This window comes from Henckelia pumila, chromosome 4 (assembly GCF_033568475.1).
Source record: "Henckelia pumila isolate YLH828 chromosome 4, ASM3356847v2, whole genome shotgun sequence".
Classification (NCBI taxonomy): Eukaryota; Viridiplantae; Streptophyta; class Magnoliopsida; order Lamiales; family Gesneriaceae; genus Henckelia; species Henckelia pumila.
In genome coordinates this window covers 7,167,863-7,193,521 of record NC_133123.1, presented here as the reverse complement: position 1 = coordinate 7,193,521, position 25,659 = coordinate 7,167,863, and the positions used below count along the sequence as shown (strand labels likewise).

The 25,659-nt window shown below is 35.4% G+C and overlaps 4 protein-coding genes across 4 annotated transcripts; 3 read left to right on the top strand and 1 right to left on the bottom strand.

Moving 5' to 3' along the window:
- Positions 1 to 520: 520 nt before the first annotated feature.
- LOC140864939 (uncharacterized protein At4g15545-like) lies at positions 521 to 4,976 on the top strand. Its single transcript, XM_073269372.1, has 9 exons — positions 521 to 820; positions 2,082 to 2,150; positions 2,686 to 2,742; positions 2,844 to 2,889; positions 3,349 to 3,444; positions 3,551 to 3,811; positions 4,026 to 4,068; positions 4,156 to 4,234; positions 4,410 to 4,976. The coding sequence occupies exons 1-9, from the start codon at positions 551 to 553 to the stop codon at positions 4,500 to 4,502; spliced, it is 1,014 nt and encodes a 337-aa protein (XP_073125473.1). The 5' UTR covers positions 521 to 550; the 3' UTR covers positions 4,503 to 4,976.
- Positions 4,977 to 5,091: 115 nt separating this feature from the next.
- On the top strand, positions 5,092 to 8,184 carry LOC140864938 (receptor-like cytosolic serine/threonine-protein kinase RBK2). The gene is made up of 9 exons (XM_073269370.1): positions 5,092 to 5,272; positions 5,791 to 5,900; positions 6,015 to 6,407; positions 6,509 to 6,760; positions 6,847 to 7,004; positions 7,137 to 7,216; positions 7,305 to 7,440; positions 7,545 to 7,694; positions 7,796 to 8,184. The coding sequence occupies exons 1-9, from the start codon at positions 5,238 to 5,240 to the stop codon at positions 7,913 to 7,915; spliced, it is 1,434 nt and encodes a 477-aa protein (XP_073125471.1). The 5' UTR covers positions 5,092 to 5,237; the 3' UTR covers positions 7,916 to 8,184.
- Positions 8,185 to 9,180: 996 nt separating this feature from the next.
- Positions 9,181 to 12,010, top strand: LOC140864940 (probable prolyl 4-hydroxylase 4). Its single transcript, XM_073269373.1, has 7 exons — positions 9,181 to 9,401; positions 9,540 to 9,597; positions 9,688 to 9,792; positions 10,403 to 10,460; positions 10,844 to 11,019; positions 11,356 to 11,425; positions 11,527 to 12,010. The coding sequence occupies exons 1-7, from the start codon at positions 9,280 to 9,282 to the stop codon at positions 11,814 to 11,816; spliced, it is 879 nt and encodes a 292-aa protein (XP_073125474.1). The 5' UTR covers positions 9,181 to 9,279; the 3' UTR covers positions 11,817 to 12,010.
- Positions 12,011 to 12,460: 450 nt separating this feature from the next.
- Positions 12,461 to 24,923, bottom strand: LOC140860428 (squamosa promoter-binding-like protein 7). Its single transcript, XM_073263444.1, has 29 exons — positions 24,075 to 24,923; positions 22,714 to 22,883; positions 22,284 to 22,489; positions 22,111 to 22,185; positions 21,891 to 21,998; positions 21,389 to 21,506; positions 20,344 to 20,479; positions 19,674 to 19,830; positions 19,031 to 19,567; positions 18,550 to 18,842; positions 18,348 to 18,352; positions 15,898 to 16,094; positions 15,766 to 15,828; positions 15,386 to 15,475; positions 15,220 to 15,279; positions 15,048 to 15,113; positions 14,902 to 14,967; positions 14,725 to 14,800; positions 14,562 to 14,626; positions 14,325 to 14,417; positions 14,152 to 14,232; positions 13,976 to 14,060; positions 13,807 to 13,853; positions 13,631 to 13,693; positions 13,488 to 13,547; positions 13,351 to 13,404; positions 13,074 to 13,133; positions 12,800 to 12,914; positions 12,461 to 12,706 (listed from the first exon to the last, which is right to left on the bottom strand). The coding sequence occupies exons 1-29, from the start codon at positions 24,605 to 24,607 to the stop codon at positions 12,591 to 12,593; spliced, it is 3,795 nt and encodes a 1,264-aa protein (XP_073119545.1). The 5' UTR covers positions 24,608 to 24,923; the 3' UTR covers positions 12,461 to 12,590.
- Positions 24,924 to 25,659: the final 736 nt, after the last annotated feature.

The following is a 25,659-nucleotide window of genomic DNA, read 5'->3' as shown; positions in this document are numbered from 1 at the left end:
AAGGTTTAAAATTTCGTTCAAAGGCTCGAAATGTTTCACAAGGTTCGAAATATATATATACATATATATTTATTATATCATTATATTTATTTATTAATAAAATATGAAGGTTCGCGAACTATTCGTATCGAACAAAATAATTTTCGCTCGAGCTCGGTTCGAAAAATTTTTCGAACATGTTTGAATTCGGCTTGAGTTTGATAATTTCGAATACAAATCAAATATTTATCGAGTTGATTTGAAAAGCTCACGAACCGGCTCAATTCGTTTAAACATTTAACTATAACCTATAAAATATCAGGTTGGACCTCGTAGACGCTGGCATACTCATAATGTTGACGGATCTTAGCAAGGATGATCATGACAATAATGATTTAGCAAGAGAGCTTTTAGCCAATTTTGATGGCCAAAAGACATTTCTTATCCGAACATTCAGTAATATAATAAAATAATATGCACAAATTAATTATTATAATTATTAGTAGTAAAATAAAAACAAAACAAATAATGTTGGTTTCGAAAAATGAAAACGGAAAACAGGTAAAAAGTGATGTCGGGATCCGGTTCGAAGTTCGATCTTCCAGAAGAATTTCTGCGGGTTCTCCCGGCGGATCCATTCCAACAGCTCGATATCGCGCGGAAGATCACGTCCATTGCGCTGTCCACGCGTGTACAAGCACTTGAATCGGAGACTTCTGACCTCCGCCTGCACCTCAGAGACAAGGATGCTGTCATTTCTGCTCTGGAATCGCAGCTCCAGTCGCTCGACGCCTCGCTCAACGAGGCTTCCGATCAGATCGCCGTTTCTCAGCAGGAAAAGGTATCAATACACAGCACGACTTCAAATTCTTGTTCGTTTGTTTGTTTTGGGGGTTTATGATTTCGAAGTTATCGAAAACTTTGTGTGTGTAATTCAGTTAGTGGTAACTGGTAAGGATGTAAAATCGCCGTTTTTTTAAGCAGGAAGAAGCCCGAATGAACACTCCACTCCACTAAGCACCTGCTTAGTGAATAGTGCTTATTTCAGGAAATCTAGTTATTCACGGCATGTTGAAACTGTTAGGTGAAAAAGAACATAGCTTTGTCCTGTCCGGTGCCTAAGAAGGCACCAGAATTCGTCCTGTGCTAACATAACCGGAGAAGGCATTAGTGAGGTTAGGAGCTGGACGAAGGCATTCAGAAACATAGTTGCTCTTGTTTGATATTTCGAAGTGGAAATAAATAAACAATTTCAGCCATTTCAGGGGCAAATTGTTACGGATTATGATTTTTTGATTAATATAGTTCCAAATTAGTGACCTTTATTTCCTGGTGTATGTATTCAGTGTTTAAACTTTAAATGTTATGACTGATTCTCTTTCAATCAATTCAATGCAATGATCCCCCCATTTATTTTGTAGGTTGGGAGCCATTGATGTTTATAGAAATTCACTTTTAAAAGAAACATACAGGACATACATTTTTCTTCTGCGATATTCATTACCACATCTTTTGACTGTTCTTCAATTCCAAAAGAACAGTAGCAGGCTATTTTTCTGGAAACCGGCAGACCATTCAATCATATCCATACATGGCAATTCGCCAATTCCATAACAAATTCAAATACGGCAAATCCCCTGTTTACTTAATTCTGCTTTGGATCAAACTTGAAGTCAGATTTTGTGAAGTCTTACTCCTGTCTATTCTTGTTATTTAAACCATCCAATCTAAATTATCGAAAATATATGTAGTTTATTTAGTAGAATAATGGCAGCGGAACCATAATTATGAAATAAGGTCTAACAGCTTACTCCTTTTCTTTCTTTTTTTTAAAAAAAATTATCATATATGGGCAGAATCATCCTATTTAATATGGTAAAAGTAAAATACTCAGGTCTTTTAAAAAATTCATCAGGACAATAAGACAACCTTCCACGTGGGCACCTCGTCCTAATTAACCTCATTGCTGACAAGTATGTTCAATATGGTTGCATATGAAAGTAATTAAATGTCCAGCCTTGGTAAATGGTTGGAAAGCTTTCTCTTTTGTTTCTTGTATGAAGTTTTCATAGTTTTGATTGTTTTGTATTTGTGAATGATAGGAGAGCTTGAAGCTGGAGAATAAGCAGCTTAGCAGTATTGTGACTAAGCTGAATCGTGATGTTGCCAAGGTATGATTGGTGACGTTTTGGTAATCGATTAGGATGAATTTGATCTTCGTTAAAATCACTGAGTTCCATTGTTTGTGGACTGTGGTGTAATTTCTTTCTGCTTTTGCGTTACTTTTTTTTTGGTTGGTAGTTGTTTTACAGACCGGGGGAGGACAAATGAAATTCAATTGGGGGCGACTGAGGGACAAAATTTATATAGTTCAGAAGCTTTGGTCCTTACTCTTTCTGGTTTTAGTTCTCATTAGAAATAATAGAAACGCAACTTTCAGGTGTTAAACATATGTAAAATTGATAACGAAGAGGTGTTAGTGAGTGGTATCTAATTCCTTCTTATTAATAGTCATCAAGCAACATTTAATGTTTTCCTTGTACGACTCTAATTTGCCCGAAGTTTGTAGTTTAGATTAGATTTTATTGTGGAACCACTTTAGTAGATTAGAAACTTCAAGTTTTTTTGGGACACTTGACATGGGAGTCTTCAATCTTTATCGTTGTGTTTGTCTGCTAGCTGTTCTTATGGTTTTATATGATGCAGTTGGAAGCCTTCAGAAAGACACTCATGCAATCACTTCAGGATGATGAAGACAAGCCAGTAAGTGAAAATCTCCATAAATTTGTGTGTTAAGTTCCTCAAGTCTGTATAGTCATCCTTTCACGCATTGGATTTCCTCATTTTCGTACTTGGTTTTGTAGGCAAGTGCTCTCAAGGTTGATAACAAATACATTTCAAGTAATCCAGGTTTGGAATTTTGATTTCTAGGTGAATGCCAGTTAATTCAGCAACTCTTTTACCTATATTTTCTAGGGTCTGGATCCCTGTAAATAATCATTTCAACAGTAAAGTGGGGAATAAGTTATCAAGGTTTCTTGAAATATGTAATAAAATATCTTGCAAGTATCCGTGATAATAATATTTGAATAGTTGTATAATAATATGTTACAATTTACAAAATTACATGGGGAGGCACAAGCTAGAGTGTCTGTGCGTTGAGCCATAAATGCCTAGTGCATGAGGACCAACCCAACCCTTGTGTGAAATAATTGGTAACACAGATTATAAGAGGTACTTGAGGCAATGGCCACTAAAGCTATTCTTGATTCTTACTAATAAAGATAATCTCCATTTCCTCACAAGAACGTTATTTATGTGAGTGTTATTTAAATAATTCATTTTATCGTGTTTCTTGAAATGTTTCAGATGACGATTCTTTGTCGCTACCTAGCAGAACAACTTCTACAGGAAGCCAGTTATCTGATACCGGTAACTCTAATGATAAGAACACTGAGAATGAAGGTATGCTTTCTCATTCCAATCCATCCGTTTTTCATCCTTTTCTTTTCATGGTACATATGCTTGCTTTCAAATATAGTTTCTAATAATTATTCGATCATCACGACAGCTGCAAGACCACGTGTATCACAAGGCCTATTGCTAGAATCCCAAACTAGCATCACACCTCTGTTGACGCCTCCTGGTTCTCCTCCAAGAGTATCTGTGTCTGTATCTCCATCTAGGACACCCAATCCAGCATCCCCAAGGGGACACTCAGCGTCATTTTCAACAGCAAGAAGCTTTTTTGATGATAAATCTTCGGTGTCTTCTTCTATGTCTTCTAGCCAGTTCAGTTCAGTGTCAAGCTTGGACTCGGGATCACTACCCGGTTAGTTACTGTGACTTCATATGTATGAAGCCTTTTGTTAATGTTGCTGACTGTTTAAGAACGGAAAATATTGCTATGATTACTCAACGTATTAGCAAGTTCTTACTTGGTGAAGTTTAATCTTGCTTCTGATGTCTTGTGGAGTAATATACTGCTAGTGCTTTTTTATGGGGAAACACTACTTAAGATCTTGCTGCCTTGGCTCTTATATCAGGAAAAACCCGTGTTGATGGGAAAGAATTCTTCCGCCAAGTCAGGTACTTTTGGTTCTTCTCATACCTCTGTTACACGACCACTTATTTCAATCAAGTTTCTGGCATCTGAAATTTTTGTTGCTTCATCAGAACCCGATTGTCACAACAACAGTTTGCAGCATTTCTAGGAAATGTGAAGGAACTTAATTACCACAGGCAAACGAAAGAGGTATGTTATATAAGAATGCTTACATCCCCGTTCCTTACGGCAAGCACACAGCCGTGCATCTAAATATTTTTTTTATTATTTAAAAATTTCGAGTTTGTAAATCTCCTGTTCAACAAAAATCTTGTACCTGCCTAGTTGAATGTCATGACAATTATTTTTAATCAACGCATTCTAGGAAACTTTGCGGAAGGCAGATGAAATATTTGGCTCAGATAACAAAGATTTGTATGCTACTTTTGAAGCGTTGATCATGCGTGGTGGACATTAATTGAGAGAGATTTTAGCATTGGTTCCCTCTGTCGCGTGTAATTATCATTGTATTGTTAGTTTACAGTTGTTATATTATAGCTGTTTTTTTTAAAGAATATTATAGGTGTTGTAAATAGAAAATTGTAATAATGTGCATCAAATTACACCATTTAATTTTCTCATCTGTATCACCAGTAGACGAGGGTTTGTAATTCTGGAAGTGGTTGTAATTGGGAAAATCATTTAAATATTGAGGTTGGGGAATTTAAAAGAAATTTGATGAGAATAAGTGGTGATGAAATGTTACATTGATTCTACAATTATAAAATATAGCACAATAATCCACATCTTATATATATCACACGTTCAACTAATTCAATTATCTCCAACAACAATCAAACATGGGTAACGCTGGAATATCTTTATATTTTCATAGAATTCAATTATTATCAAAATATATATTCAGGATAAATATTGGTATATTCCGTGTGCGCATTGTGTTGGTGACCAGCATGTCCGTAGTTTCTTGCATGCATCCCGTGTCAGCATCGTGTCTTTGGGAGGAATTTAACATAGGAGAATCCGAATTTTCAGCAGGAAGATCTTCCATAAAACGTGGAACAAAATGGATGCCCACCACTACTCCAATATTTCTCATATATCGTCTCTCTATATCATCTCTCATTAATCTGAATTAGCTAGAATTTTGCAGAGCTGAGTATTGGTTCCTGAGACACCCTGTCTCCAAGGAACCATGGAACATACCCATGACACCTTCACCCTTCCACGGTAATTATACTTCATGAATTTCGTTTCCTTTTTGGTTATATTCTGTCAATGGATCAAGATAAATTTATGGATATTCGTACCAAAAGTACGTACCATATGTTTTAATTCCTTTTGGGATTCGTTTGTTTTGATTGTGAATTCACATGCATCATTTCAAGACTGTGTCATAGCGTGGGATGCAATAAAATATGTATGCAATGTCAATGTTTTGATTGTTTCACATGCATGATTTCAAGACTGCCTTCATTGTCCATCTCTGTTTTGGCCATGCATGCTCACCTCTTAACAAACAGGAGGTACAAAAAATGTATTTTTTGAAAAAAAAAAAAAAAAAACTAAGATTTCGGATGTTTTGTATGATTCTTTCCAAGAATATACTGCATGGTATCCTAGTCCAACGATTGAATTGAATTTGCATGAGGTGGGTATTGTGGGAAGGTCAAAGGTGGTATTTTGGGGTAGAAAATGTTCCCTTTGGAGTAGTAGTATATGTAATCTAACAGGTTCTCAAATGACAGCGAAAGCGAGAATGCATGCAATATTGCTGTTGAAAGTTCTGAAGGAGAACTTTTGGTGATTGGACAGGCATTGCTTGTTCCTGCTTCCTCCATTTCATTCTCTGATAGTGGTAATGATCTCAAATCTTTTGGTAAATTTTGATTGATTTTATTGAATCTTTTTTTACAAGGTAAATGGTAATTTAAATCCACTGAAACTGCAATATTCTTGAAATGTGACTCAGACTTGCAAGATTCAAGTGTGGAGGAAGTATTACTAGTAGAAGAATGCCCGCTTAGAGAAGAGAATGGGGAGGCAGAAAAGCAAGAAACGGTTAGTAATTCCGTGACAAGGACGTTAGATCTAGAGCCTATTACAAATGGGAAATCAGATTCGTGGAAAGGGTTCATTCGGAAGCTTAAAAAAGGGCCAACGATGAATTTGAATTCCTTCCAATATCCTAGTATACTTAACCTTCCTTCGATCAAGAAACTCTCAAGAAGACGGACAAGGAACACACAAAGCTTGCCAGCATTGCCTACCCAAATAGATGCCGACTTGTACTATTGCTTCGAAACTTCTTGGAAAAGTTTCTCTCTTGCAGATCTCGAAGAAGCAACCGACAATTTTAGCAATGGTATGTGGTTGGAAAGATCCTCGGTGTGAATGGATAAACTGCAAATTATATTGATGTCAAAAAAATGTAAAGATTATGAGTTTTATTAATTGTTTGGATAGATAACCTGATTGGGGAGGGAGGCTATTCTGAAGTTTACAGGGGACACCTGAAAGATGGGCAACTAATTGCCGTGAAAAGGTTGATCCGGGGAACTCAGGAGGAAATGACAGCAGACTACTTATCCGAGCTCGGTATTCTAGTACATGTTAATCATCCAAACATTGCAAATGTTATTGGATACGGTGTCGAAGGAGGGATGCACCTTGTTCTTCCTTTGTCTCCACATGGGAATTTAGCATCTTCGCTGAACGGTTTGTCCCTCATCCCATGACAAGAAAATGAGTTTTTAGATGTTCAACAATCTCGTATATAGTTTCGTTTTGCATGATCTGTGCAGGCAAAAATGACAAAGTACTGGCATGGAATGTAAGATACAATATTGCTCTGGGGATTGCATCTGGGCTTTCATATCTTCACGAGGGGTGTCAACGAAGAATTATCCACAGAGATATCAAGTCCGCAAATATTTTGCTCACTGAAGATTTTGAACCTCAGGTAGTGAACAATACATGCAAAATTCTTGTGCAGCAATCCATTATCTCTATGCGAATTTGATGTAAAAGAGTAGCAATTAAATTTTTTGGTGCTTATTCACTTTAGTACTTGGATGTTCATTGTTTACTATAGATTTCTGATTTTGGGCTTGCAAAGTGGCTGCCTGATAACTGGACTCACATTACTGTTTCACAGTTTGAAGGCACGTTTGGGTAAGTGACTGAATTACATGAGTCAGAAATTGGTTAAAACCCTTGTAATCTTATAATAATCACAATATCTCAACCTTTTCCTTATCAGCTATCTCCCTCCCGAGCTTTTCATGCATGGAATAGTTGATGAAAAGACTGATGTTTACGCTTATGGAGTGCTGTTGTTAGAGCTCATTAGTGGTCAACCAGCTCTAGACGAATCGCACAATAGCCTTGTGATGTGGGTATGTTTGCTTGCACAACCACCATTACATGATAAAAATCTGGATGCTAGAAGTACTTGTCTTTCAACCAAGAGATGCACTCTAATCTGCTTGAAATTTTACAGGCCAAACCTTTGCTGGGCAGAAAAAGTATATTGGACCTAGTGGATCCAACACTAGATGGCGTCTATGACTACGACCTAGTCAGTCGAATGAGTTTGGTGGCCTCCTTATGTATCCATCACAATTCATCAGAAAGGCCTCAGATGAACCAGGCATGACATTTTGTTTTGCAAGCACTTTGAGAGACTTATTAGGTAAAAACACGAATAAGATCAACTAATTTGGTTTGAACTTGAACTTGAACGTGATGCAGGTTGTGAAGATGTTAAAATGTGGTGAAGGCATAACTCAAGGCAAGAAGAAGTTCCAAAAACGGCCTGCACTCAAGAGGACGTACCCCTTGGAGCTAATTTCGGAAGAAGAATGCAACTGATCTGAAAAATCTTGAAGCATGGGAGCAAGAGAACCCATTTTACCTACGGTGTACATAGACTCGTTCCTACAAAATTTCTTCTGAATTTTTCCTAGAATACATAGTATTCATGATGGGGTAGTTCATCAAATGAAGAGGTAGAGTAGAGGTGAATTGTATGTAATTACTTGTGGACTCTGTGAATGAGTTGGATTAGTGTGTAGGAATTAGGCGTAATGGGAACGAACATTGGTTCCATTTTTACTACTTTTAGAGCTAACATTTCATCTCTTCTTGCTTCAAAATTACACCATTTTTTATTTATTATAGAACATAATAATTGACCGAGAAGCCTCTTACAATGATGCATGGAGTTCAGATCCCAACAAATGTTTTCCATAATTCAGGAGAACGATTGATTTTACTCATTTGGTTGGAAACTAGGTAGAATCCTTCCCTCTTTCTCAAAAAAGAAAAAAAAAGGGTAAAATCCTTTCCTCATCATCCCATAAATAAAATTCCAAAAAGCCGAAAAAACCTTATTGTGAAATCAATGGGCATTAAATATGCTTGACTTGTAAAATCCTTAGGTAGGGTAAAAGCTTATAGTTTTTGGGGAAAACTGCGATTTTTTGTCTTGTAATTTTATTGTTTTGTTATTTTGATCTTTTTTTAAATTTTAGTTTTTGTTATATATCATTCGATTTTTTTTTGCAGTTTTAGTCATTTTTCATCGATAATACTGACACATCAGTGAATATAAGATTCATATCAACATCACATTAATATCACATCAGCGAGCATTAGGTTCATATCAACGTTACATCAGTATCACATCAGCGCCACGTCGAATACAAGTCTAAATTTCCAAAGAAAAAAACCGAAGATGATGAACTAAATCTAAAACTAATGTCTGAGAACTAATGACTTAGAAAAAAAAACTAATGTCTGAGAACACATAACATCAAAATCGCAAAAAAAAAAAAAACAAACATATATAAAAAAATTTCTTAATTTTATTATGCATTATGATTTATGTTTTTTTTCAAAAAAAAACTTCTATGATGGTGTAAAATGCTATTTTCCGTCCATATTGTCACAATTAAATTTGACAAACAAAATCAATTAAAAACATATATAAACATGAGCTTCCATATTTTCTGGCAGCAAATTGAGAGTTTGGCGTATTATTAGGGCGTAAAGTGCAAATACTTGGAACTGGAAGTTCCCACTAAAATGTAAATTCTTATTAAACGACGTCATTTTAACTACTCGCAAACCGTATATATATTTCTCGTCAACACTCTGTAGTTTAATGATCGGCCTAAAAATCTCAATCCCAGAAAAATTTCAGATTCGAACAAATATTTTCCATACTGGGGAAAATGGTTAATTTTTCTCAGATTACGCTGATTTTCATTATCACTATCGCCGCGATCGCGCGGGAATCCTTGGGGCATTCGATAATCAATCCATCTAAAGTCAAATCTATCTCATGGAAGCCCAGGTACTGAATGCAGGAATAATGTTTTTCTGTTTATCCATAACCTTAAATTGTTTTTCACAAGTTGTAAGATTCTTTTGACAGCTATTGGCGATCGATTAACTGTTTATTGATTGCGCTACGGTTGTAATTATGTTTTAGAGCATTTGTGTATGAAGGTTTTCTAACGGATGAGGAATGTAACCATTTGATCTCACTGGTGAGTTTGGAATTGATTAAAGAGTGCGATCTTTTGTGGTTTTAGTTATTTGTTTGTTTTGTGATTTGTGGGATTTCATGATGAAATTAGGCAAAAAACGAGTTGAAGAGGTCAGCTGTGGCGGACAGTGAGTCTGGTGAGAGTAAGCTGAGCGAAGTGAGGACTAGCTCTGGAATGTTTATCCGGAAGGAAAAGGTTTGGTTTTCTTTTTTTCTTTTTATTTCCCCTTATTTTTATCATCTGATTTTGCTTTGATGTGATAAACTTTTTGTTGTGTTTTTTTTAGTATTGTTGCGCAAAGGTTTCAACTTTTTGGTCAAAATTTCATCTTTTACAAACCAAGTAAATCAATCCCAATTGAACTCGTATTTATCACCTCCCAAAATTAATCACACTTTTGAGCTGATTTAGTTGGCGAAAATTGTAAAATGTTAATCATGCATGATTCATCAGGTAATAGTACTGCGATTTATTTGTGTCAGTGTCCACAACTTGCTCAATTTTTTCGAGATTTGATGGTAGGTTTGGCTAGCCCTATGGTGCTAAGGTGAAAAAGTTATAGCTTGAGTTTTCTTTCTTGGTGGCTCTTGTTTGTTATTTTAAATGATATTTGGTTGCGACTTATTTGTTTTTTACTGAAGTATGACTTTGTTCAGTGTCTTATATAAATTTTATCGGAGGGACAAACATCACACTAAGAACAATCACATTGAATCTTGTAAATGAGCCACGGAATCATGCGCTTAACTTTTGAGAACTTAGCACGTCATACGCCTAAATCTTTTTCTCCTCGTCACTTGTGTAGGATCCTATAGTTGCTGGCATAGAAGAGAAGATATCTATGTGGACATTCTTACCAAAAGGTGTGTTCCGTGTTGAAGAAAATTTTGAGATGTGAAAAAAACATTTTCTTAAAATTGGTCTTTATCACGATTTCTTGATCACGGTTTTTTTTCAATAATATTTGAATAATGGAATATCTATTTATATATGATTCTTAGGGCATTTATTTTTGAGTTGTTTGGTCGGATTGAACTTGCAGCATTGCGGGAAGTAAAATCCAGATCGTGCTGGCTTCTGAGTGTGCCCTTTAATATTTACGCTAACAATGAAATACTATTTTTGAAACACCCTCTGTAAAAAGCACAGTATTGGAGCGCCTTGCGGTCTTGTTTGTTGCATGCATAGAGAATAGTGGTATTTGAATCCACTGAACTGAATTCCTGCTTTATGTGTTTGCTAATAGAGAATGGAGAAGATATACAAGTATTACGCTATGAGCCTGGGCAGAAATATGAACCTCACTATGACTATTTTACCGACAAGGTCAACATTGCTCGTGGTGGGCACCGAATAGCTACTGTGCTAATGTATCTTACTGATGTCGATAAAGGAGGTGAAACTGTTTTTCCCAAAGCAGAGGTTTGTTCAAAACTTGCTTCTATTAGATTTTTGTCGATTCTTAAGAGGCGGTGATTTGTTCATTAATTTAATATATTTGCCAAAGGTTATATACTTCATAAAATTAGTGGGTTTGAATTTATTCAATTGTAGAAATGTTTCGTCTAATTTGTTTTTGTGTATTCTTGTGGTTCATTCTGCAGAGAGTCGCGTCTATTTTTAAATTGAAATGTGTATTCCTTAAATTTTCATGAGGTGTGCCTGAAAGTTGATGAATCGCTACCTAATTTCATTTTGTTCTTTGCATCTGCTGAATTTTCTGTCCCATGTTGCTAAATATTCATTCACACAACACAGGAACCACCTCGTATCCGGTCTGTTTCGACTGATAATGGCTTGTCTGAGTGTGGAAGGCAAGGTCCTGCAGGTGAGACAATAAACTGATACTTACAATTATCTGTGATAAAAAGGTTCGCGTGACCAGCAACTGACATTTTTGTTTCCGTGTGGTTTCATCGCATATTGCAGTGAAACCTCACAAAGGAGATGCACTTCTCTTTTTCAGTCTTCACCCAGATGCAATTCCAGACCCTGCTAGCCTGCATGCGGGATGCCCCGTAGACGAGGGTGAGAAATGGTCTGCTACAAAGTGGATCCATGTGGATGCTTTCGACAAGATCGTTGGTGGGAACTGCACAGATTCAGATGCTAATTGCGAAAAATGGGCTACTCTTGGGGAATGCAACAAGAATCCAGAATATATGATCGGATCATCAGATCTTCCTGGATATTGCCGGAAGAGTTGCAAAGTGTGTTAAAGTTATGCCTTCCACTCAAAACACATTCATCGGCAGTTCACCTGTTTATGTTGGTTATTTTCCGAATTCTCACGTAATTAATAGTTTTCCGGTAATTACCAGACAAACGCCTATTTTGATATTCTGACTTCGCGCTATCTAAAAAGTTTTGTTCTGTGCTTGAATTCAATGACCTGAAAACTATTCTAGTTTGAGGGCTTTGTCTGTGTTACATCAAGAGTAGCGATGGTGTTCCTCTCATCGTAGTTTTATATAAGATGTTCATGAACATCTCACATGAAAGAAAAAAAGATGAGTCATATCATTTCTTTTTTGTTTTCAGTTAAGATATTCGTACGAACATCTTGTGTAAACTATATCGGGAGTGTTACTCTCGGTTTAGCATAAACAAAGTTTGAGATGTAAGAGTGAGGTTGCAAGGTTTAGTCCAATTTAAACTTCATTTCTCATAACAATCCGATGAGATAAGCCCCAGAACAACACTCCCGATTTAGCATAAACAAAATTTGAGGGATAAGAGTGAGGTTGCAAGGTTTAGTCCAATTTAAACTTCATTTCTCAAAACAATCCGATGAGATAAGCCCCAGAACTAGGCATATTCTGTATGCTAGGGAATCTACAGTTTTCTGTGGATAACATAACATAAAGACTTTTCTCAAAACCAAAAAAAAGTTTGGCAAGTGCCATCGTTCATCTTAAAAAAACTAATAGAATCGAGAAACAACACAATGAATACCAAAGTGCCTTGTTAATCTTGAACAAAAATTAATATTTCTACGAGTTGATGGATGCTTGAATTTCTTCCAGTGTTCTTCCCTTTGTTTCAGGCACAATCTTTACCACAAACAGTATAGAAAGCGCGCAGAATCCGGCATAGACTAAAAATGTACCTGAAGTAAAATGTAACATTGTTGAATCTTTAAAACCTTTTTAGACTCGTGCTGTTATATCCATTGTGAAATATGCGCCATTTTTGTGATTACCTGGTGGACTCCAGCTCATGAGAAAGTTGAATGTGTAGGAAACTGCCCATGCACCCAACCAATTCACCAGCGTTACCAAGCTTCCACCGATGCCTTTCACATGGATTGGGAATATCTAAAAACGAGTAACAATGTTACAATGGTAGCGATGTTCGAACGATGGGGGTCCAACACATGTTATGAGCCCCTCATTGAAACCATTTTGTAGTCTCACAGGTCCAAGAATATTAGAACAGAAATCCATGAGTTTAGATATTGAGAGTGTTGATTTTACCTCAGACATTATGACCCAAGGAACCGCCCCCATGCCTATCGAAAACGACGCTACATAAACCTGGTTACATACATTCAAGAAACAGTAAAAATCCAATTTTTATGGTTAAATGTTGGCTGCTCAAAATCTAGAGTGAGTTCTTTATGTATCATCGTTACAAAGACGGGTGACCTTGCATTTTCATGAGCAGCAGAACTATAGAAGTTAGTGTAAGCCGACTCCAAGTAATATGAGACTGATAATTGTTTGTTTATGACGAATACAGCCTCAAGCTTACCAGTACACCAGATATTGCCAGAAGTGGAACCAATCCAAGTAATAGAGACTGACCCTGATAAGGAATCACAAAGAGTGATGAAATATGAAAATTTTTTGCTGCAACAAATGAAAATTACCCTGATTCTGAAACTTTACCTTCAGGTAGAAAGAGGTTGCTGCTAGAAGGCATCCAATAAACATTCCTGAAGCTGATACCTGAAAATGTAAGATAATTTACTTTGTGTAACTTATAACTTGCAGCAAAACACAAGGAAAATTTCACTGGAAAAAGTATTCACCATGAGAAGAGGTCTTCTTCCTGATCTATCCATTAGTATTGCACCCAGCAGAGTAATTGGAACCTGATGTATCATGTTAAACAGAAATAGGTAAATATGATTTAAACTCTAGTTCTAACCATTGTTGCTTTGCTCCCCTAAATTAGAATGGAACTGCTTTCCTAAAAGTGGCAAACCTGAATTATAGCGTACGAGATTGTTCCGATTTTCCCTGAAGAAAATCCTGCGTATCAAACATCAAGATTAGTGCTGAACTTCAGAAATAAAGAACGACCCACGAGTTGGATGGCTTCTTGTTCATTCGAGGAGATGATTATGCTAAAAAATGTGGGAGAAAAAACATACCTGCTGCCACAAAGGTTTCACTGGCATAGAAGCCTATTCCATTTATTCCTCCAAATTGTTGGAAAATCATTAGTCCCACACCAATCTAAATGTATGGTTAAGAAAAACTCTGTAAGAATTAAGGTACGTGCATTTATAAGTTCAAGAAAACAAGATGTTGTTTAAGGTTCTCTTACTATGACAGGGCGCACGTATTTGGCGTGAAACAAGTCCATAATCTGAACTTGAGGAAGATCTTGAAGGTTGTCAATGCTCTTCTGCAGTAAAAAAAAAACCTTAATATTTAGTCAAAACTAAAAAAACGATTCAAATCATATCACATATGAAATAATTGCTGACTAAAATGTACTTGAATTTCTGCAGCTTCTTGAGAAACATCAGCATCTTTGCCACGCAGCCTTCGCAATGACAGCTGAAATTCGTTTTGATGACCTACTTTTGCCTGCAAGATTCGATTTTTTCATTCATATCTCACTATTTTAACCGAAAGGCGGACAGAACAGAGGAGATAGCAGGAAGCTTTTGCCATAAAAAAAGGTTACAATTCATTCTGGATTAGATAGAGGTCTGATTCATGCATACTTACCAGCCATCTTGGAGATTCTGGGATAAAGCATAGTCCCACAAGTTGTAAAATACATGGGACCAGTCCTGTATATCAGAAAAATAATACAAAAAAATTTTTCACATGAGAAGTAAATGCAAACTATTTGCCACTGTTTATTTTATTACATGATTAAAAATTTCACCTGTCAAAGCTAAGGTTCTCCATGTTACTACTGCTCCTAGCAGAAATGCAGTTGATGCTCCACAGACAATCATCAGCTGCCAAGACAAGAAAATAGGAACTTCAGTCCGTAGGAAACAAAACATAATTTGTAAAAACTAATTTTATGATAAAAAATTTCCTTTTTGTATTTCCTCACCTGATTAAGAGTAGCAAGTCCTCCACGGAGATTCTTTGGTGCGATTTCAGCGATGAACACCGGAACCTGTGGAATAAACGATTTTGGAACCTGTGGTCGATCGCGTAATAATGCAAGTTTGGAAAATCAAAACAGATGGTTGTTACCACAAAAGAAAATATCCCTATGCCATATCCTGTGCAGAACCTCCCAGTATCTAGCCACCAGGCCCCCTGCATCAATATATTCGATGCCGTGAGCCGCCATTGTGTAATCATAGGCTACTAGTGTAAACTCACAATTTGCAGCAAAATGTAACTGTATATTCATCGTACGTACCTTGGCAAAATAGACAGCTAACCATCCTATGATACAGAAAGCAGCCGACATTCTCATTGCCTGTTACATAATTTTTGTAAAAAGATAAAATAAAGATCATATTTTTACATCTAAAAAAAATATTCAACTCTCTCTTTTTTTTTCTTCTTATTATTTTTTTGCATACCCCTTTTCGACCAATGAAATCTGCAATTCTGCCGCTGGAAATTGCTCCAAGCATAGCACCGATTGTGATTATTGACCCAAACATTGCGTACTGTAGATTATATAGCAGAAAACAAGAATAATTTATTGGATTGAGTTCAAAATTTGAACTAGTATCAAGCTACCATTTTTTGTAGAGTTCCATTCATCTATATGTATTATAAAAGCTCTCCGTATTCACACATCTTAATCCAAATTAAATTATAAAACAAACCAGTCCCTTTTCAGATTATCAATCATGCATAATTAAGATCGAAAGAAACTAACAAAAGAGAGCCAAAATCAAGATCACTCAACAAATATTTAATTCCGGTGAGATGCATGATCTGGAAAATTTTGTACCTGAGATAGAGTCAAGTTCAAATCTTCTCTTATTTGTGCTTGAGTAGGTGAGGAATAGCCTACCTGCATGTACAAGAACATGGCTAAAACCAAAAAACTCCTACGTAATATAATCTGACACAACAAACTTACACATGATCCGAACTCAAAAGACCCACAAACACCAACAGCTGTGCTCAACAGAACCATCGAAATCGACCCGTTTTCGAGCCCTCGGACGTCCTCGATTCCTTCTCCACGATCTACACATGAATCCTCTTCCGGAATAAAGGGTCTCTCCAAATCATAACCCTCTTTCTCAATGCGGTATTCACCGATATTAGCCATGGCTACTTAATTGTGTGACTTTTGCCAAAGATCAAATCAAGATTTTTATCGGATTAATGAATGTAGCAAAGAGGACAGTGCATGTAAACGATGTTATGTAAAAAAGCCTTACAGCCAAATCAAACTCATGTAATGTAAGTATTCTCTTCTATATATTTGTGTGGGGCGTGGTTAAGATTTAGATTAGGATTCATGTGAGCGAAAGCTGTCTCTGACGTGTAATTGTCACTATATATCGTGTATTAGAGTCCTTGTAGTAAAGTGTTTTTTAATTAATCGGTGAAACGAGCTAATTATTAGGTAGATTATTTACTTTATATGGATTTTTTTATTCATTTTTTATTTACTAAAATAACGCTTTCTTTCTGCTTTTAGGTGTTTTTTTTAATTTACAAAAATATCACCCAACTTTGTAAAATTGATTAGGAATAACAATGAATCGAGTCTAAACTCGACCTGACGGCGACAGGGTGGGTCTACACCCGGCCAAGCTGTCCAAAAGCGAGTTCGGGCCGGTCCGAGTTTGGCCAAACCCGACCGTCAAAAAATATATAAAAATCTGTGTGTGTATATTAATAATATATAATTATATTTTTAAAATATATATAATTATATTTTTAAAATATATATAATTATATTTTTTTCTTATATTAATAATTAAAAATCTATCCATAATTTGAATTTATAATATTTTTATATTGTATTGATTTTATTTTATTATGATGAATTTAATATATAGATATATCATTATAAATTTTTAAATTATTAATTAAATATAAGTTGATAAATTTTAGGTTTTAACTTGTGAAAATATTATTTTTGTATAAATATTATTAATATAAAATTGAAAAATAAATTAAATGTTTTTTCTTTGTCGTCCCTAAAATTGATATATCTATTCTGCTTGATGACCATCACGATACAAACAAACCACTTGTTTACCGAAACACTTGGAATATATATATATTCATTCTATCTATCTATCTATATTATTAAAGTTGAGGGGTTGATATGAGTATGACCAGCTCCTCTTTATTTTACCTTTGTATATATTTAATTATCAAATTTTTATTTTATTTTGTTCATTGATAAGTACTTATTTACAAAAATGTCACGTTTATAAAATTAATTAATTAATTTACCAAAAAAAAAAAAACTTTTCAAAAACGTTCTCTATTTTTTTTGGGTTTTTATTTTTAAAAAATATATATATTACATAAACACGCAACACGTACTCCCAAGTACTAGTATATACTATATAGTATATATGATGGAATGGGACTGAAGTTTTGGTAGATGAACTTTTATTTTCGGCATGCTGATTAGTTAAAAATGGTCCAAATACATAAAATGTTGTTACTTGTTACCCTCCACCCAACTGGCGTCTCATAACGCATATCATATCCACTTTTTTCTCAAAATAAATAAATAAATAAATAAATTGAAATTCACGAAAAGGTTCACATCACAAGAACATAATGTATAAATAATATTGTTAGTTGCAATTTTAAGTGATATGATTATTTAGTTTAAAATTTAAAAATATAGATAAAGATAAAAAGATATTTTATTAAGATATTATAGATACAGATAAGATGCAAAATTATTAAAGCATGTTTAATGACAAATTTTATTAAATATAAATAGAATATTTTATAATTTAATTGAAATGGATTTTTGGTTAATCTAAAAACATATCAAGATACCAATGTTTGTTATTATACACTATATACTAATAAATGTGGTACACATGATGCGTATCCATAAAATATAAAAATAAATTGAATAGAGTTTTATAGAACTACAAAACAATAAAATCAATTGTTATTTTTGGTGGATTTTTTTGTTTTGGAAAATTTTGTTGAGTATGACAAGAAAGAAATTGAAAAATGACTTGCACAAAAAAATAAAATTAAGTGTAAAAAGACAAAATTAAGAACAGTTTCGGAATATTGAAAATATGAAATGAATAAAATTCATAATTAAGTTGAAATTGCAAATGATTAAAAATATACTTAACTACTGTAATGGTATAATCTGTGTTAATAAATATAGTTTCTCTGTGCATGTGACGTGTAGGTACACATTAAATTTTTTGATTGAAATAATTTTAATAATATAGTAAGTATAGAAATAATATAGATGGTATAGATATGTTACAATTTATAAAGATATAAATAAATAAAATTCACTGTAGTGTGGATATTAAAAAAACAAAAAACAAAAAACAAAAAAAAACTGTATGTGAAACACACAAATTCTGTGAAACCATGCAAATAACGCTGGAAAAATATTTACAAGCTACACAACAAATGCATTATTCATCAGACAGAAAGAATAATGAACAAGAAATTAACTGAGAATATTTTCAAAACAAAATTTCATGCAACAAAACTAGGGATTGATTTATCCCCTACCTGGTTTCCATTCATCAGGCGGTCATGTTAGTGTCAAGACTTGTCAAGCGAACACAATCTAATAGTCGTGGCGATCTGAACGACCCTGGTACGATGGAGGACGACTACACATACTCCAAGACAAACACCAATGGCAACTATTGCCATAATAAGAGTCCGTCGGGGTACAAAATTTGCCAAGTGGCTGCAAGATTTTATCGGCCTTTCTTGAAGATTGACATTCATGACCACGTCGTCTCGGTTTAAGAGAGGAACTGATAGGCCTTCATCTGGCGAAGGAGAGATGCCTGTGAGCCCATGAATATTCTCCACTGGTCTGTGTACAAGTACAACCTGCGGAGGAAGAACGCTTACGCCATTGAATAGAACAGGGTAGACTAATAAAAGTACCCTTCTAATAAAATGCAAATCAAATTGCTATGTACAGTTTTTTTTTTTTTTTTTTTTTTCTGAAAATGTAAGTCCCTTGGCTGGCTTTTTGATGAAATTTGATGCCATCAATAAGAATATACTGTTTTTACCTGATTCGTGACTGGGACAACAAATCGACTGACGTTTTGGGAGCTTTGACTGTGAAGAGTTCCATTACTTGTAGGTGTCACCGAAAAATCATTCTCCTGTAGTTTGATCAGGTAAAGCAAGTTTTGTGCAGTGTCCATATTTTTCTGTAACAAGCTCCTATCCGCATTCGAAATACCGATAACCGAATTGTTGTCCAATGCAGATTTCAAGGAACAAAATACTCTCTCCAATATAACAGAAGACTCTTTTTCTATCAAAAACTCCAGCAAATGGTTGTATCTTAACACTGACAAAGATGGCGATGGCTGCCGTGATATGGGATTTCTCAGCAACCATGCTACATCTAAAACAAATTCTGAGAACCGTGCTCGTCTTGAGGCAAGAACCTTACATTCAGGCCTCAGACAAGATAGTTTTGGTTCTTGGGAAGAGAGATTGGCGTCAAACTTTTGTAGCAAGATCTCCATCTCCTCGCAAATTTCTTTGTCACCCACAAGAATTGGAATGAAGTTGGATAATCCAGACTCATTCTCAACCTGTTGGAAGAGCCCAATGTAAAATGAAAACTGCTCGATATTCTACATTTTTCTTGAAGCAACACACGCATCAACCCCGCATAGAAAGAAGAGTGGCGGATCTCACCTCAATAAAAGCTGGACCAAAAAGATTCATTTTAGTTTCCGGGACACGTATCTTCAGTAATTGGTGGTCAGAACTTTTGGTGCCTCCCTTTTCACAACACAGAGATGTAACGGAAATATTTGACGACAGGTATCTTCCAGCAAAGGAAACAAGAAACCTGTTATAGGAATCAGATATCATTTAAGATCTGGAAAGTATTTCAATTTCCCTACAGGCATGAAGAAGAACATATATAGAGGAGAACAGGGATTGTTAATTTGTTAGTACTATCCACGGCATGAAAAAATTCCACAAAGGGTGCTGCTTTCCTTGACGCAACATACAGCACACTAGAGTCGACTAGTCTCTTTTCCTATGTATCAATTTACCATTAAAATTAACATCTGGCATCCTAAAAGCATTTATTCAAAATTTTACAAACAATTTTGTAGACAAATCCATTATCTTTCACACCCAACAAGTATGCCACACCAAATAAGGATGAAAATGTTGAGGTTTTGGGCAACAGATCCTGCAGCAAGTGTGGTAATACCCAAGTTAAGGAACAAAAAGGAGTTCAAATCTGAATAATGATGGCAAACTTGGGAATTAGCAAAGACAATACTAGACAAGTAAAGGAAACTCAGGGAAATAAATTATATTTTAATATAGTATGTATCACATCATATACCGAAATTTTGGTTGAAGTAAATCACTTCCACAGGCAACAAATTCCATTGGCTTGCCAGACTCAAAGCAAGTTGGATAGATATAATGTAGCTTTGGTGCTCGATCCTTCATTTCCATTTTCACAATTGAATTTGCATCTGTTTTCACACAAGGATCCAGCATATGTAAAACGTATTAAGGTAAACAAAAAGGTAACCAATAAATTCATTGTAGGGCATGAGTAACAAAAGCATTCTTTCTCTAGGGAAATGAATGACCAGTGAGTTTTTCCACTAGCTAATAATTTCTTCTTCATTGCCTCGCATTCTCAGGACATGATAATACACATAAACTCTTGATGCAAAAACAGTTAACTCACAGAGTACGATATTTTGTGAACTACATAGTAATATCATTGTTAAAGGTGTAAACCGAATAAATTTGACCACACAAATTTAACTCCATAACTTGGCATTTAATCCATCATATACCATTCCAATTTTCATCAACATAACATATTAATATCTCTCATCAATATAGTTGCTTAACCACTAAGTTTACATTCATTCTGTCACCATTTTCGTTTTGTGAAGAATTGTTATTCTGGTCGAGCAAATCGACCAAAATAACTGAATTTAAATCCATTTGGTCAGTTTGATTTTGAATTACAAATCGATCAAGTTGGTAGTCTTGAAAATTATTTCACATCTATTACGATTTTTAGCTTGGGTTAGACAGAAGTTGAACTGACCAAACACTCAAACCCAATCATTGTATTAAAAATTCAAAACCGCCATATCCACTGAAAATGTTAAAATGATCAACATGCAACAATAAAAGGCTAAGATGACTTAGTCCAGAAAGAAAACAGAAACATTAAATAAAAATTAGTAGTGACCAACCAAATTTAATATGCAGTCACATGATTGTTCACAACGCCAAAAACTTATGGACACACTTATATAGACACATTCCTAATCTGTAAAAACCATGGAATTAGAATGTGAAATGAGACTAATATTGGAAGTAAAAACTGTAAGTAATCGTGCATTAAGATGCCCACTAACCTTTGGTGACACGATACACCATGTCATTTAAATAAATGAGTACGGTGCCTCTTCCAAACAAAATGCTTTCATGTGGGGAAATAAGGTCTTTTATACAAAGAGATGGTTCCTCAAATATCTGTTTGATGCAATAATATTTAACAATTAGGTCATAAAGAATCTACAAGGGAACAACAATAAAAAGTTACAAACCATGCATAACCAAGGCATATAACTTACATCAATAAGTTTTTACTGTCAGCCATATACTTAGTTGTAAATACAATGGCCAAAATGAACTAAAAGTTTTCAACTAGTATTAATTTACTCGCTGAGGTTTGTAACAGAAATAGCAAGTGAACACCCGACAGGCAGAGATGAAAAATCAGTTAAGTTTTAAGTATCATGGTAGACCATTACAAAACATTTAATTCATTTCACACACACACTTGTAACATTCAATAGATTTTCAATTATGACCAGACTAAATTCACAGTTATGAAAAGGGTAAGATCCTGAGCACCTTAATCCACATTGGCTTTGGCATTGCAATAAAAGCCGTCAAAATCGTGCAACCTGGACGAATATACTCCTCCAATTCAACAGGCATGCTAGCCAACCAGTGAAATATCTGTTGACAAACAGTTACTGGTGCGTTAACAAAAACCCATCACGATGATCATACAAAAAATATTAAGTTTTCTGCCTTATATACTAAACTGCAACAATAATCTTTAGAATACTTGATGTCGAAGTCGTCGAGGAAACTCGGCTGGGTTCCAGTTGTAGAGCTTGAAGGAGATTCTGCTAGACGGACACTGAGATGTATATTAAAGCAATACTCATCAAACCAATCTAATTTCATCAAATAACAATAATAAGAGGGCATAATACAACAATAAAGTGTTGGACGTACCAAAGAGGAAAAGGTACTCTTGTCGTCACAGAAGGACAATGATTCTTTGAATTCAGGATTCTGTTTCTCCTTAGTCGGAGCAAAGGATACAAAACTATCACTCTGGAGACTTTGGGAGTGTATGGTTGAGCATGGTGTGGAGAAATGTCCATCTAACTCTGGTAATGCCTCAAATTCTTCGTTCTGACAGCTAATGGATACGTCATCTGGACCATCAAAAAAATTGTTACAAGAGGCCAACCAAAAAGTAATACTTTCTGTCAAACGTTCAAAAATAACAAAAGGTAAACTGACGCTCTGGAAAAAATTCAAAGCCAAAAATCAACTCTATTGACTTGTTAAATGGGAAAAATTAAAGAGAGACCAAGAGGAAGATTGTTATATGGAATGTTTCTAGCAAAATCGTTCAATACATAAAAGGTAGCTACACCTTTTCCAGCAGCATCATCACCACAAACATCATCAGTCAAGATAATCTGTTGAATTTCCTTTTCTGTGTCTTCTTTGGAATCATTAGCTTTTCTTCGACGTCGATTGTGTCGTTCTAATTTTCTCCGACAACTACGTTTACCCTCATCAAAATCTGACAAGATATGAAACCTGCCGAAGTTGTTAATATATTGCGATGATAATCCCAGATACTAATTGTACATCAATTTTCATACGTACACGTTAAGGCAGACTTAACATTCTTTTTGAAACAACATAAGAAAATAGAGAGGAAGACTGTCATTGTTTCCAAATATTATCTGCACTTACAAGACTCCTGAGAAAACATGAAATGTATGATTTTTCCAGCTAGAAAGATAATTCATTTTACGTACATTGCATCAACCAGAAGGTGTGCAAGCTTCTAACTTGGCACTACTGCCTTTTATTTCATTCTTTTGGATAATTCAAAAACAGAAGATTAGTTAATAGTGACAACATGGTCACCCAAATCAAAAAAAAACATAAGCTAATTTCTCCAATTTCCATTTCCAAAAATCAAGTTGCCAAAAGTTCAGAATTCATGTACAGACTGGGTAAGATCTTCGATCATTTAACAGATGATTAGACATTAATAAGCAACATCACTAAAAACTCAAATACTGTGCCTCGAGACAAACTTTTTTCCCTCAATGAATCATAAATATTAGCTTTAAGAGATCCCAAATTTCAATATGATCTCAATTTTACCGAAATCCACCTTGTGATCTAGACCTAGGCCTAATGCAACGTAAAATACTAAATTGAGCTTCTATACACAATAAGTGCAGTAGCACTTACACCTTACTGTCCGAAGGAAAGTTATCATCCAATATGCCCCCAACACATAGACCATAAGAAACCATCCCATATAGATCACTTGCTAAAGCTAACTCAAATACTTGACCTAAACATCAAAAGGTGTTTCATCATCAACTCAACAAAACAAAACCCGAGTCTAAATGACCAACAACTTCTCTATGGAAAATCTAGTCTCAAGTCAAATAAACTCATTGAATTAGCTGAATCTTAAGAGAAAGAAACCGACTTTCGGCTATTTTGAGAGGAAGAAGCTGACTTTCAGCTATTTCCATAGACACGTGGGCCAACAAAACACCTAAAATCTATAAATATAGATTGACCAATCTTATAGATTTTAGAAACGATTGTAAACGGAAACTGAAGTTACTCTTAATCATCATGACAGAAGAATATCGGTCGATCATCTAAACATCAAAGAGATCCATGAATGCAGTGATTGATCCGGAAGAGAGATGAAAAGAAAAGCCAAGGGTTGAAAAAAAAACGAAAAGAAAAGCTTACTTTCCGCACTGCTGGCAGTACCGCTTGCTCACCCCTTCCAGCACCACCGCACTCGCATTTGCGCACTGCAAACAAACCCGGTGACGCTTATGGTACCCTTTGAGCTGACTAATATCCGCCTCGCAGCCCGGCACCTGACATCGCACCATATTCCCGGTCGGTGCCCTCACCGCCCGAAGCCGCTTCTTCCCCGGAAGCGCCGCCTCCTCCTTCTCCTCTTCTCCCAACAGCAAATCAAGTTCCGGGCATGCGCACGGGATCCTGCCCGCCAAGAAATTGGAGCACACCAACCTCGGATCCCTCTTCCTGACCCGACCCAGAATCTCCGATGGTTGACTTTGACCCGTTTCGGGCTGCGGGAAAGAGATATTGAAGCTTTCATCCAGGTTGAAGTCAAGAAGATCAGACCAATCGAAGACAGACGAGGAGGAAGGGTCATCGGCAACAATCTGAGTACTGGCGGCGGACGGCTCATACGGCATCCCGGCTATGTCGGCTGGTTTCGAGTCTCTTGGTATTGGGTTTTGCTGCATATTTTACCAATTCTTCACCTTCCACGGAATAAATCGTGACCCGGAAAACTGGAGCCGACCCAGTAAACAAAAGCAAAGAACTGAAGGGGACAGCAGTATAAAAATCGTCAGAATGTGCGAGTTTGTGCGTATGCATGCACACAGAGTCAATGGAGGTGCGTGGGTTGGTGACACGAAGCCGCAACTATAGACACAGGATGATCTTCGACCACACTCTGATCAATTTTATTTCAAAAACAAAAATTATTCGACAATCTCTCCCCTTACATTGTCCTTTGTCTTTCTTGGTAAGGATGTGCTCATATGGATGACAACATATCATGAAATTTCCCCAAAATTATTTATTATATTTTTCACTCACTTCATTCATTTCGACTGTAAATGTCACATCATTAACCTCATGGATTTCTATACGACACTGATTTCTTACAAAAGTGTGCGAAATGTGTGAAAATTACTTTTACACCCATGATCTGTAGGTGATATGGTGATTCTTTTGGAGTTAAATTTATATTTAATGAAATTCATACTTCAATCTTTTTTGGCACAAAAATAGGCACGTATTTTATTGATTTTTTAAAGGCATTTTATTGAAAATTTTTATTAAACTTGAAACGTATAATAAGACGGAGAAAATAACAGATAAGAAAGGGATGGCTGCTAATTTCCCGGCCCCATTCTATGTTTGGGCGGTATCGAGTCCATCAGGCAAACACGTTTTCATTGTTTGTTTTATTTCTTTAATTACTATAATAGTGGTCCGAAAATTTTGTGCGCTGGGAATAACAACAATTTTTTTTATTATTTATATTTTTTTTCATTTTAAATCATGTTAACGGTAAATTTGTATTTTTAATCATGTAACTTGCATGTTTTTTTTTTTTGGTCATATTACTTGAGTTTTCATTTGTAGTCATCTAATTTGTGTATTATTTTCGTTTTTTTTAACTTGTATTTTCTTTTATTTTCGGTACAGATACAAAAATCAAAAATAAAAATAACTACAAGTTAAATGACAAAAAATGCAAACAATATACAAATCACAGAACTGA

Bases quoted from the DNA above. Each gene is read 5' to 3' on its own strand.
- LOC140864940 (XM_073269373.1), top strand. From the start codon at position 9,280: ATGGTTAATTTTTCTCAGATTACGCTGATTTTCATTATCACTATCGCC. The intron at 9,402-9,539 runs GTACTGAATGCA...ATTATGTTTTAG, and splicing joins TCTATCTCATGGAAGCCCAG to AGCATTTGTGTATGAAGGTT. The intron at 10,461-10,843 runs GTGTGTTCCGTG...GTTTGCTAATAG, and splicing joins GTGGACATTCTTACCAAAAG to AGAATGGAGAAGATATACAA.
- LOC140864939 (XM_073269372.1), top strand. From the start codon at position 551: ATGTCGGGATCCGGTTCGAAGTTCGATCTTCCAGAAGAATTTCTGCGG. The intron at 2,743-2,843 runs GTAAGTGAAAAT...TTGGTTTTGTAG, and splicing joins AGGATGATGAAGACAAGCCA to GCAAGTGCTCTCAAGGTTGA. The intron at 3,445-3,550 runs GTATGCTTTCTC...TCATCACGACAG, and splicing joins TAAGAACACTGAGAATGAAG to CTGCAAGACCACGTGTATCA.
- LOC140864938 (XM_073269370.1), top strand. From the start codon at position 5,238: ATGGAACATACCCATGACACCTTCACCCTTCCACG. The intron at 5,273-5,790 runs GTAATTATACTT...CTCAAATGACAG, and splicing joins GACACCTTCACCCTTCCACG to CGAAAGCGAGAATGCATGCA. The intron at 6,761-6,846 runs GTTTGTCCCTCA...TGATCTGTGCAG, and splicing joins TTTAGCATCTTCGCTGAACG to GCAAAAATGACAAAGTACTG.
- LOC140860428 (XM_073263444.1), bottom strand. From the start codon at position 24,607: ATGCAGCAAAACCCAATACCAAGAGACTCGAAACCAGCCGACATAGCC. The intron at 22,884-24,074 runs GTAAGCTTTTCT...CAACTTCGGCAG, and splicing joins TACTGCCAGCAGTGCGGAAA to GTTTCATATCTTGTCAGATT. The intron at 22,490-22,713 runs GTGTAGCTACCT...TTGATGGTCCAG, and splicing joins TGATGATGCTGCTGGAAAAG to ATGACGTATCCATTAGCTGT.